Consider the following 12,455-nt stretch of genomic DNA (forward strand, 5'->3'; position numbering starts at 1 on the left):
AAATCTTGTAAGTAAAAAACTCTTTTGTAGTTCATAGAAAGATCTCATAGAAAGATCACGTGCATCATATCTGTGGGGATGTTGGGATTAGAAACAAGCTCATGATTCTGGGTGGCAGAGATTCTATTTTTAATTATGGAGGAAAAGAAAGCTTGTTTGTTTTTGTATGGGCCTCTTTAGTAAGATTTCATTTTGTTTTGCAGGTTTTATGACCGATCGCAGTTAGCCTGGCCTTCACGTCCCAAGACGGATAAAGATCTTGCCTACTGGAGAAGAAGGGGCCAAGATTTTAGTGTATTGTTGGGTTATACTGACAGAGGAGACTCTGAAATGAAAGGCATGGCAGTGCCCTGTGCCTTGTATGGGCTTGATAAGGAAAGTCAGTGGGAGGTAGGAGGTGGAATGGAGAATGTGAGGAGAACTGGCATGCAGGAGACCTGGAATGCCCCTGGGGACTACAGGTGGCAAAGTCTAAGGACAGAAGGTTGGAACCAACCAACCAACTTTGGAGGACTCATGACAGATGGTGACAGAGAAAGGCTGCTTCAAGAGATGTATTCGGTGAGACGAGGAGGTACTGTCATTGCCTCCCATGCGAAGGGGAAATCGCAATCTTTGCCAAGAGTTCTTTCACCAGAGAGCCTGCGGTGTGTTGAAATGCCTTCCTTGGTCAACAGCAAGCATTCGCTCCGTGGAACTAAAGCGACATCTTGCCCCCCAACTGGGTTCGGCTTGGAGACCTCCAAACACCCCGAGCCAGTGGCCCACTTCCATCCCTTGCCCAAGCCTAAGTATGGCAGACCCCTGAAGCCCCCGTCATACGAGCTGCATCAGCAAACCAGGGGAAACCTAGAAGCCGGCTCGCTCCAGGATGACCAGCGGAAAGATGAAGCCATCTCCTCTTTGACCAAAGCAAATGATCAGATCCAGGATGCTTGCAGCCAAGATGCTGGTCTGGAGCCCCCTTTGTACATACCCCCTCCCTGTTACAAATCTCCAGCTCAGCAAAGTATGAGCCGGCATTTGCCTGTTGAAGTGCCTGACTATGATATGTGCTTTAGTAATGGTATGCAGAGTCCAGTGGAGAGAACGAGAGCCATGCTTGGTTACCATCCCTCTGCTAGTACCTACTGCAAAGGTGAGCAGGTTCCTCGTGACAAGAAAAGCCACCCGAGGCATGGGGAGGGCTACCTGTCTTCCGTCCAGTATATTCCTTTTGATGACCCTCGAATCCGCCATATTAAAGTAGCGCACCAAGACAGTCTTCAGGACGATGAGAAATATGCTGTGGATACAAATAGGGCAGGCGCCCATGCCTTCCAAGAGAGCTCTCTGGAACGAGAATACAACAGTGCCTTTTTTGACTCGCTAAATACTGCTGTGAAATGTGACCAGGTCCCTGGCAGTTCTGCACACGGCAGCAAGTGGCTAGCTGAGTCCAGCGTCGATCAAGACAGTTGTGCCTTGCCTATCCAAAGAGACGGTTATGACGCAGGTAATGGCTTGGATCACAGATACCCAAAAGGCAGGCTGTCCGTCCAAAGCTCGCAGATGGAAACCCCCTGCGAGACCGTCACGAAAGTGAAAACGTTTGAACCTGGGACTGAGATTCAGAGCAAGAGGAGTTCAAAGAAAAAAACCAATGAGACAATATTTTGTTTGGTCTCCGTCCCAGTTAAATCTGAACTGAACCTGCCTGATACCGATAGGAACAACAACTTAACCCAGGGAGCCGAGGAGAAGAATGGGTTTGACGATAGCGGGGGTCTGCAGGAACAAAGCCTCCTCAGTACCTCTTCCACTGACTTGGAGCTCCAAGCCCTTACAGGAAGCATGGCCAATAAGAATGAGCTACAAAAACAGGAGTTGTGGTGGAGACCAGAGTTCAAACAAACGAATGACCTCAGACTCCTGCAGCCTGCAAAGCACAAGGAGCTCCAGTACTCTGGCTCATGGCCAGGTGATCAGTACAAAGACCAGCAAACGCAGACCAGCTTCACAGAAGAACCCAAAATCTTGTGTCATCGTCTCCAACGCTTAGAACCCAGCGGCTCAAATACAGCGACAGCTTTGCAGTTGTCAAGATGTGGGGCGTCCGCTGCGGAAGCGGAACATCTATCTGTGTTACCTGCCGATGACAGAAAATGTAGGCAGGTTGCACTCAGTGCAAAAGCTCCGGGGTATCTTGACAAAGCTAGCAATAATGTGTGTTCTCGGACTGTAGTCCTTAGCCCAAAGGCAAGCCAGAACCTGCCTTGTGCTTCATGCACCCCTCTCCCTGGGCAGGAAAGAGAAGCTAGTTGTCTCATCAGGGAGGAAGGAGGCTCCCCTTGCAGTAGTAAGGAGCTGTTTGGGCAGTTCCTCTTGAAACCTGTTAGCCGCCGTCCTTGGGATATAATAAGTGAGCTGGAAAGTTTTAACAAGGAGCTTCAAGAGCAGGAAGAGCAGGAAGAACAAAGTGAAGATGGGGTAGAGAATGAGAGTGTGGAGAATGAGGACAGCCAGGAGTCAGAAAGGGAGAAAGGAGAGAGGACAGAGAGCAGTGGGACCTCTAGGATTGATGGGCCAACCCAGGACCATAGACCTGGCATGCAGTCAGAAACTCTTATATCAGTCACTCCTGTATTTAGACAGGAGAGGGATAAAGCCAAACCTGAAAGTTTAAGTGCATCTGAAAGCTCAAGTGCAAGGGTCATATCTTGTGCCAGGTCCCAAAGCTGCTTGCAGGCAAAAGAGGTGGGTGGTTCAGTTAAGGCCACAAATGAATATGTGGTTGCAGAATCAAGGAATCAGGAAGCTGGGAAAAGGACAATAAAACAGGTTGTGAGTCCACACCCAATCGAAAAAGTTCTGCCGGGCAACTATGACGATGAGGATCACTACAATCCATTCAACAGCATTAACTTCAGTGAGGAAATACAAGTTAAGAATCACAGAGACAACATCAACTTTGGTAGGCTGACAAAAAACGCAGTGCCGTGGAATAACTTGGCTTTGGACAGAGGGTCTGTAGGGCGATTGTCTTTAACAAATAGGAACCAAGGTCTCTCTGAGCCAGATCTGAGATCTGTGGGGTTTGATGACGGTCAAGGAACTGAACTAGATAGTCATGGGAAACCTATCACCAGTGAGATCCCCCCAAATGAATCGCTTCAGGCAAGAGCAGCTCGGATATTGGGTATAGAGGTAGCTGTGGAGTCCCTCATTCCTGACAACAGCACTCCTCAGGGTGAAAACTCTCACTCTGACAATGTCCCCCAGAGCCTTGAATTGCCAGAAGAAAGCGTGTCAGAGGGCAAGGTGGAAGCAAAAGTATCTTCTTACGAAGGAAGACGAAAGTGTGGCTGGACAGAAAGCTCCCTCTTCGTTGGAGACAGAAACATCTCATTGGGGTCTATTGAAGATCAGCCTTCCGGTCAAGCAGTTTTGATAGCTGAACAATGTTTAGAGCACCATGGAGGTCTTGGTAGACCCAAAGCTGACCAGACTCCCTCTCCCGAGTCTGTTGTGCTTCCATTTGCTGAAAGAAATATGGTTCCACCTGGTGTGGAAAAGAGAGCTAGATGCACTTCAAAGGTGATTGAGACCTTGCAAGGCAAACTTGCATCAGCCCCTAGCCGAGCTGCCATGGACCGTTTGGTGAGGATGAAAGAAGTTGACTCGGTCTCTCGTATGAGACGTCTAAGCATAAAAAATGCAGATTCAGTGGAGGATGGAGATGAGGATAAGCAGCTAAAAGGCCCAGAGGAAAGAGGAAGCGACATTTCCTTTGGCCGCAATGAATTGCCCCGCAAACTGTCCCACGGGAGTTCCGTTTCCAAGCGCATCATCTCATTGGCTGAAAATGGGCTCTGGGACAACGTGAGTGAGAAGAAAACTGGAAGGGATTTAGTTTCTTTAGGTAAGACCAAAATTCCTCCAGGGTTTTTGTGGTCAGCACTTTTGCTGGGTGATGATGCCTATGCACTTCCTCTGAAGCCGTTGCAGCTGCCATTTAATTGCAAGCAAGTGTACAAGCAGAAAAAGCTGCCAGTCAGTGCCTAGTAAAACCCATGCCTGGTATGTTGTTTGATATGCACTGTTGGGAAAAATACGACACTTTTGATGCTGCCCAAAGGGAGGGAAGTGAACTTCGAAGATCTGCAAAATAAATAAATAAATAAATAAAAGTTGTATATTTTAAGTGAATGGATAACCAGCTATGTAGGTACTGCAGAGGAATAATTGCATGTGATCTGAAATATGGGCTGGGTCTCCTCCCTCTCCAAGTGGTCTCCTCACTTCAGAAGACACTTAATCATAAGTTAATCATAACTTCTAAGGTGACTATACATAGCACCTATAATTTTTAAAATGAAAGACTCTCTTTCCTTGGAGGTTTTTAAGCAGACATTGGACAGCCATCTGTCCTGTATGCTTTGAAATTCCTGCATTGCAGGGGGTTGGACTTGATGACCCTTGGGGTCCCTTCCAACTCTACAATTTTATGATTATACGTTATGAAAAAGCCACCAATATCTGTGCTCTAAAGAATTCTCCAAATTGTCAGAACACCCTTCCGTTCTGCCACCCTTATCAACAGGCAAGCTGGTTTTTACCCATTTTTCTAAGCGGCCCAAATCTCTTGTTATTAATTTCATTTCTTATATTTCTATGCCGCTTTTCACTTGCACGAGTCACAAAGTGGCTCGCAAACAATAAATAACAAAAACATAATAGACCATCACAGTTACAACACAAATCATATAAAATAATGCACAAATCATCAGTAAAACAACCACCTTCTATAAAAACACTCTTAAGAAAACAACTTTAAAAATAGGCTAAACAGCACAACCACAAGTAAAGTTCACTTAGTTCATCAAAAGAAACACAAGCATAATGGCCATGGCAGCAACTGCTTTCTGAAAGCTCCAAGAGCTGGAAGGTGGGGCAAGGCAGGTGGGAAAATCCCTTGTCTGGTCAACAGAGAGTCCCATTCCCCTTACAGTTCTTCCTGTGGAAACAGCTCCCTTAGGAAGGCTCACATGATGTACATATTGATTCAGCAAAACACTTTATTCCCCCTCTTGAATTTTAGGTAGGGTGTGCAGCTGAAAAGTTCATGAGTACACTCTGAGAATATGAGGCTACATGGGCCTTTAGCCTGATCCAGTAAAGTTCTTCCTATTCTGTCCCCAGGAGAAGTCGTCCTCTTTCCTCCTCCAAAGTTCTGTATCCTGCACCATTACCAATTTGTGTTGGACCAATAACATGGACCGGTTATCTCAGTTTCCCTCATTTCCCTTTTCCATGCTTGGAATCCTGAAGTCAACCTGGCTGTGCCATAAGAGAGCACTCCTTTTGCAGTGGCAGGCCTCCAGTTTGGCTGGAATGCCCTGCTACAATCAATCTGCAGGGCACACACAGTTGCTTTTCTGTCTGCAGTCGTACCATGGTTTTCGAACAGCTTAGTTCTTGAGCATTTTGGCTCCTGAGCGCCGCAAACCTGGAAGTGACTGTTCTGGTTTGTGAACTATTTTTGGAAGCCAAACATCCAACGGGGCTTCTGCCACTTCCAATTGGCTGCAGGAGCTTCCTGCAGCCAATCGGAAGCTGTGCTTTGGTTTCCAAACATTTTGGAAGTCGAATGGACTTCTGGAACGGATTCCATTCTACTTCCAAGGTACGACTGTATTAGCTGTCTTCATTTATGTGACTGTTGGCATTCTGCATCAGTATGTAGAAAATGCTAAAAATATCAACATCATGGGAGGTAGGCTGTCGTCGTCCGTCCCCCCCAACATTTCTAAAACATGATGAATTTGTGAAGTTCCTTTCTTTGTAGTGGTTGGAGCTGAGGACAAAATTATTTCATGGTAGTGAGAAACAGAGAAAAAATATATCCGAGCGGCTTATGAAAGCTGCTGCTTGCCCTCTGTCAAAGCTCAATATCCAAATAACGAGTGGGTCTGGAAATCTTTACTTAGGTAAATTATTCCTTGTAAGGCTTTCTCTATCTACAAGGATATGGAAGTCATTATCCTCCAAAACATAAAGTATTCTGTATAGTCTCATTTATCTGTTTATATTTCTTGAGTTACATTTTGATGGCAGCTGTGTGGATAGGGAGTAGTGAATTCTGATTTGAATGAAAAAAAATGTTAGCTTTCTGTTCATTTTTTTTAAAAAAAACAACCCCATCTCATAGTATTAAAATAGGCAGGTGCATAGATTAAAGCCAAACTAGAAATGGAGGAGAAGCTCATTTCAGTTCTCATTTTAATACAGAAGAAACTAATTCTCAATCCCCCAACAATACATGAACCAAAACACAGTTTTCCTTTTAGATTCACACTGCTCTGAATTTCATAGTTCAGTTTTTCTCCCAAGTAATGTCTACAAAAAATTCATAGGGGAAAGTAAATAAAATTCATCTTTGGTGAAGAAAAATTGCTTGCAAATGTGTACATTTTTGGCATACAACGGTATGTATATCTGATGAATTCTCAGGACATTAAAAAACACACAAAAAAACCCTGAAATTAAGAATGGGAAAATGAGAGATGGAGAAAATCAAAACTGACTGACTGATTCATCCATCCTTAAGCCAGGATCACACAACTGACTCCCTGCTTCATGGAGAGTTCTGTGCAACTTTGAAAGCTTCCTATGTTTATTATTATTTCTGTGTTTTCCATTTACACATCATTTTGCCTATGTTATAGCCAATAAGTGATATGCTGTCAACAAAAGCTATCTCTTGAAACAATTTTGAAGCCTTAGGAACCACATGGCAAACATATTCTGTTCTTTCACAAGACCCAGTGAACAGAGCACCACAGCCCATATTTAATAATACTGAGAGCTGATGTGGTCCAGTGGTTGGAGTTTCAAGTCCTACTGTACTATTTAACTTAATGGGTATCCCTGGACAATATGTGGTCTTTGCGACTTAGCCTGTAAAATGTGATGGCCACCATATGGGATTGCTGATAGAACAAGCAGTGTAAAAATTGTCAGATAGTCTATTTTAAAAGAGGAGGAGGAGGAGCCATTCTTCTTCTTTTTCTTCCTGGAATCCTGTGTGTGTAACCTGTTTTGTCACCAGCTGGGAAGGAATTAGCCTGCAGTCTCCATCTTAGGCTCAAGCTGTAAGTGGAGCTCATGGCTCTAACATGCAGCCTAATTTTCCTCCCCATTTTTGTTTGTTGTTTCTCCTCATCCCACCACCCCTGAACTCAGGTGCAGGGAATCTTTAGCTCTCCAGATGGTTCTGAATTACAACTGCAGTCATAGCTGGCCACGCTTGCTGGGGCTGATGGGAGCTGTAGTTCAGCAACATCTGGAGGACCAAATGTTCCCCATACCTTCCCGAACCTCTGTGACCTCTTTGCCTGCTGTAGAGTCCTGAAGAACTCAAAAGCTTGCCACATTAGGACCACTTTACCCAACTGCGGTGGGCTTTGGTGTTTTAAATGAGTTGACCATGCGGCATTCCAGTTGAAGCCTGAGAGACCTGCATTAACAGAAAAAGTGGACTATTATAAATTGCTGGTAATAATCATGGCTGCCTTTCCTATTTTACAGATGCCTACGATCCCACCAGAGTTGAAAGGGTGTGATGTGGAAAAGACATGAGTCTCAGGAGATGTCTGCCTTCCGCAAATGTTTTGCTGGTTTCCAACACAGGGAAATAGCTTTAAGCTTCCTACAAGCAGTGACTTCAGAGTGTACTGACAAAGCCCTCGTCTCTGCCAGTGGGGGAAATAAGTAGTTCATATCCCACAGCTTTACGGAGCTTGCATGAAAGTGAGTGTGAGAGAGAGAGAGAGAGTGCACAAAAACCTCTCACTTTGGAACCATCTGTTTTTTGTAGCATTAGGCCTTAATGCCTCTACTTGGCATGGGTTGGTCATTTTTAAAACTCTGCTGAGCCCTGTTCAGGCAGGATGGTAAACAGGATGAAGATGGGAGGGGTGTGAGGGGAAGCTGGCTTTTGCTCTGTGTAAAATGTAAACAGGGGAGATTAGCAAAATGATTTTTGAAAGAATGTGAATTTTCTGAGCTTAAACCTCCGAACCTCTGCACCCTCAGCTTTGTTTAACTTTGGTCTTCGTAAAGCAGGCAGCCGGCGAAGAGACCGCATTTCCAGCTGAGGGGGGTGAGGGCCGAAGGGGATGAAGACTGATTGGCTGGCTGTGAAATCAGCTTGGACTTCTACCCGTTTGAAGGGGCTTTGCTTTTCAAGTTCCTTACCTGGCATCTGCAAACAAACAAACACAAAAAATGCCCCCTCCCCTCACTCACACAAATCTAAAACAAAACAAAGTCAAGGCATTGTTTTACATGTAATTACAACCTGTGCAGCCTCTGCCCCCAATTTACTGTTTCAAACCAACACTATAACCACCCTGGCTACTGTTTTGCACTCACTATTATGAAGTTAGTTCTTTTTTCCCCCTCCTCCCGTGGTTATGTTTTTGTAGATGGACTAGAAACTCTTCGTATGACCCAATTGCTGGTTTGATAGAGCAGATCCTTGTAACAAGGCAACTTTTTAACAGAATGTGATCTCTATTTTTCTACAGTATTAAGCAATTTGCTAACCATTGGCGAGCAAGTTAAGATATGGGGTGTCCGCCCCCCCTTAAGCTGACAGGCTGTTCAGAGGAGCTAGCAAGGAAGCGTTTACTTTTTATATCTAGTGCACATTCCACACCATCCTGTTCACAGCTGCAACTCTCTCTGTTGTAAAAAAAAAAGAGGTATGTGTGTATGTGCATATGTGTATATATATATCTCCTATAAAGCAAATATGTATGTTTTTAGAAAGGCCAAAGTTTTTATTTTCTTATTGGTTAGATCACTGCTTCTAAGGACCCAACAGGGGCACCAATATTGCAGACTTGAAGAAGTGCACATTTATGAACGGAGTGAGTCAGAGTCTGTTGTGTCTTCCTTCGTTCTTGGGGAGGGGGTCCTGTCTCATCCTTTAACTTCAGGATATGGAGGGTGCTGCTTCACAACTGTCTTCAAGTTGCCCATGGCACATAGGAAGTCTCACAAGAAGATGCAACTTTACCCATTTGGTCTTTGGCTGGTACTGATGTGCTGCAAAGGGGTTAAGAGAGCACCAGCCCGTGTGTCCAGGGTCAAGTCCACGCTGGGGCTCTTAGACCAGATCTTATAAGCAACTCATAGCACTGGGCTGTCACACTCTATGCATCTGGATTTTTATATTTCCCACTCATTCTGTTTTTTTAAAATGATAGTTCTTGTGGCCACACATAGACCTATTGTTGCCAATCTTTGAAAACATTCCCTTATCAAAATATTCCAAGTGTATTTTAAGAGAACATTGTACATTCTGATTTAACCTGTACAACATGTATTTATATATAGATATACTTTTAAATACGACCTTATCTGTTTTTGTTTGCTAACACACTTCTCAGTTTTCCCCTCTTTCTGTTTGTATTGGGCGTTTTATATGCTTTTGCCCCTCCCCCACCTCCTAAAGCCATGTTATCTGTTAAGCATTTCAAATTCCTAGTATCTTATTTTTGGGAGAACGGTCCTATTTGACCAAATATACAAATAACCCACCTCTTGTGCTTTGGCAATCACAATTGCTTATCTGTAATGCCTGATTCTATTACATAGAATCTTTATTAAATATTTAAAGTTTGTTATACATCTAAATAAGATGGTTGTACGGTTTCCTTTATTGGAACATGTGGATTTTCTTTCTTCTACAGTTTTGGGTGGCCTGCGGCTCTTCACCCTTTGGGTCCTTCAAAAACTTCAATATAATAGTTCCTTAGGAAAAAAGAACAATCTGTTCAGCAGCAGCAAGTTAGTGGTTCCTGAAACAAATGGATAAATATTGTCAGGTAGCCAATTTAATTTACAAATTTCATATTCTTTAGAAGCTGCTCTTCGTTGTAAAATATTGTGCAAGAACGGTTTGCAAAATAAGTAATAAAAGCTCAGCAACAACATCTTTTTTTAAAAAAATAGAATTTTCCACATATCTATTCAGAAATAAGTCAATAGGACTTACTTACAGGTAAGTGCATGTAGGAGTCTAGCCTCTGTAAAAAAAGCAACTGCAGTAGACTGTATAAACTGTTATAGAACAGTAAAACGAGGCACAGGAAGACAGGGAACCTGTCAGATCTTGCCAGGAAGAACAGAACAGTCCACAACTGTGACACTAAGTCCCCCAGCTGTATTTCCCATGGTGGTGGAACAGACCTTCTAAAGCCAGTTATATGCCTCAGTTGGGTTCATATGCGTGAAAGCGGTCCTTATGGAAAATTAAGGTCATTCAAAAGTGCATACATTATGACTTGAAACGTGATTCAGCCCAAATCTGAGACACCATCTTCCAGTTCTGAAATCCCATGCTAGTCATGTCACCTGCATGAGATTGTGGACTTGAAAAAACCACTTTTTCGGGCATGGTGCAATATTGCAGACCCGAATTAAACACTCTTTCAAGGCAAAAACTCAGCCTGATATTGTGTGAGAGCAAGTTACCCCAAATGGTTGCCGTGCTCTCACGGGGGGGGGGGGTGTCCCATTTTTTCCGGTACAGTTGGGTATGATATATATTTAATCATTTTGGCAACATATACAGTGGTACCTCGGGTTAAGTACTTAATTCGTTCTGGAGGTCCATTCTTAACCTGAAACTGTTCTTAACCTGAAGCACCACTTTAGCTAATGGGGCCTCCCGCTGCCACCGCGCCCCTGGAGCATGATTTCTATTCTCATCCTGAAGCAAAGTTCTTAACCTGAGGTACTATTTCTGGGTTAGCGGAGTCTGTAATCTGAAGCGTCTGTAACCTGAAGTGTCTATAACCCGAGGTAGCACTGTACTAGCAAATGTCATCTACCACATTGAGGCGACTTACCAACATTTACTGGCATATCTTTGAATTTTCAGACGTTCACAAATTTTGGGCTTTATGACATTCACAGTAGCACACATCCTGGAAACTAGTTTGCTAAACTTGCTGAGAATTTTAACCCTAGGGGTAAACTACAGTTCCCAACAGTCTTAGGTGTGTGTGTTTTTAATGTATAGTGTTTACATAGCCATAGATTCATGAGTGATAGCATAGACCATATGTCAGTGGGAGAGAGAATGACAAGTTAATGCCTGTTTAGTCCGCAGATATTGGCTAAACTTATGGAGCAGTTGAGGAAAAGCAGACACTTATTGCTAATTGCTGTTATTCATGCGATTGCCCGCTAAGTCTCTCTGTAGGGGAGTGGAACAAATGCCGCATACCACAATTGTTCATTTTCAGATTGCTAGGAGAGTCCCGTCTCCCACCCAGTTTGAGCAATGCGTTGGCAACGCAGATTGGAGAATTACATGTGAGCACATGGGCGAAGGAGGAAGAGATTAGGCAAATTCCACACTCGTATTGACCAACACATGGCGGAGATTAGAAATAAAAATGAAATCCTCCAGCCAAGGAAACCACAATAACATGCTGCTTATGAAACAAACGAAGAAATTTCCATCCTAGACAGCAGAAAACTCTGCCTTCATGCTGGAAGCCTGTTGGTGAGAATAACCAGACCCATCCCAGGAGGAACAGCTGAGCTCAGAGAAGACAAGAGCATGGAAACACTAGGTAGCATCTTGACGAGTCCCCAAGATGATATAGTTAAGCAAAGCAGGTGATTTTTCTAGAGAGACCCTGTGACTGATTTCTACTGCCAGAAATAAAAGGTTTTATTCAAGGCAGACCAACCCAAGGAGGTTTCAGAGCTAGAAGGGAAAGGAAGAAAGGCTAAACACAGGCCTATGGATAATACCATAAAATTGATTCTTTGCATGCTTCCTTTTATGGTCAGGCAATATCTGAAAAGGACTATCTTTGCTGGGTAATGTTAGAAGTGGCAAGAGCTCTGTTTCCCTTCCTTCCAAGCTGACACTTCATCCCTGCCCCTTCTCAGTGAACCAGCTCCTTCCAATGCCAGAGTTAAAAGCTGAAGATTGTTGTTGTTGTTCGCTTCTCTGCTCTGGAGGGTGAGGACAGCTTAGTGGCTCTGCAACTCCTGGTAGACTAGGTCCTGCACTATGGAGGCTGGCTTGGCAGAGTTGAGGTTTGAGGTCCAGCTGCAATTCCTGCAAGCAGGAAAGGCTAGGAGAGAAGTCTAAAAACTCCATCAGAAAATAAGTACTGGTGAGGCGTGGTGGGGATATTGTCATGAAAGATGCATTTGATTTATTTACTTGATTTCCAAGGAGCTCAAGGTGGCATCCATAGGTTTTCTCTTCCCCACTTCATTCTCACAGCAACCCTGTGAGGTAGCTTGGGCTAAGAGACAGTGACTGGCCCAAGGTCACCCAATAAGCTTCATGGCCATGTGGGGATTTGAACCCTGGTCTTCCAGGTCTTAGTCTGACAGACTATATAACCATTACACCACACTGACTGTCTAGCTGGGGA

General features: G+C 44.0%; 1 protein-coding gene across 6 annotated transcripts in view; it reads left to right on the forward strand.

Annotated features, from left to right (window-relative positions):
• JCAD (junctional cadherin 5 associated) overlaps positions 1-9,684 on the forward strand; it is a 67,532-nt gene extending 57,848 nt beyond the window's left edge. For all 6 annotated transcript variants that reach the window (XM_083406078.1, XM_083406079.1, XM_083406080.1 and 3 more), the window contains 2 exons: positions 204-3,901; positions 7,570-9,684. In XM_083406078.1, the coding sequence (XP_083262204.1) occupies positions 204-3,901; positions 7,570-7,604 (3,733 nt within the window). In that variant the 3' untranslated portion in view covers positions 7,605-9,684. The remainder of the gene's footprint in view (positions 1-203; positions 3,902-7,569) is intronic.
• The last annotated feature ends 2,771 nt before the right edge of the window (positions 9,685-12,455 follow it).

Source organism: Podarcis tiliguerta, assembly GCF_965153285.1.
Source record: "Podarcis tiliguerta genome assembly, chromosome: 12".
Classification (NCBI taxonomy): domain Eukaryota; kingdom Metazoa; phylum Chordata; class Lepidosauria; order Squamata; family Lacertidae; genus Podarcis; species Podarcis tiliguerta.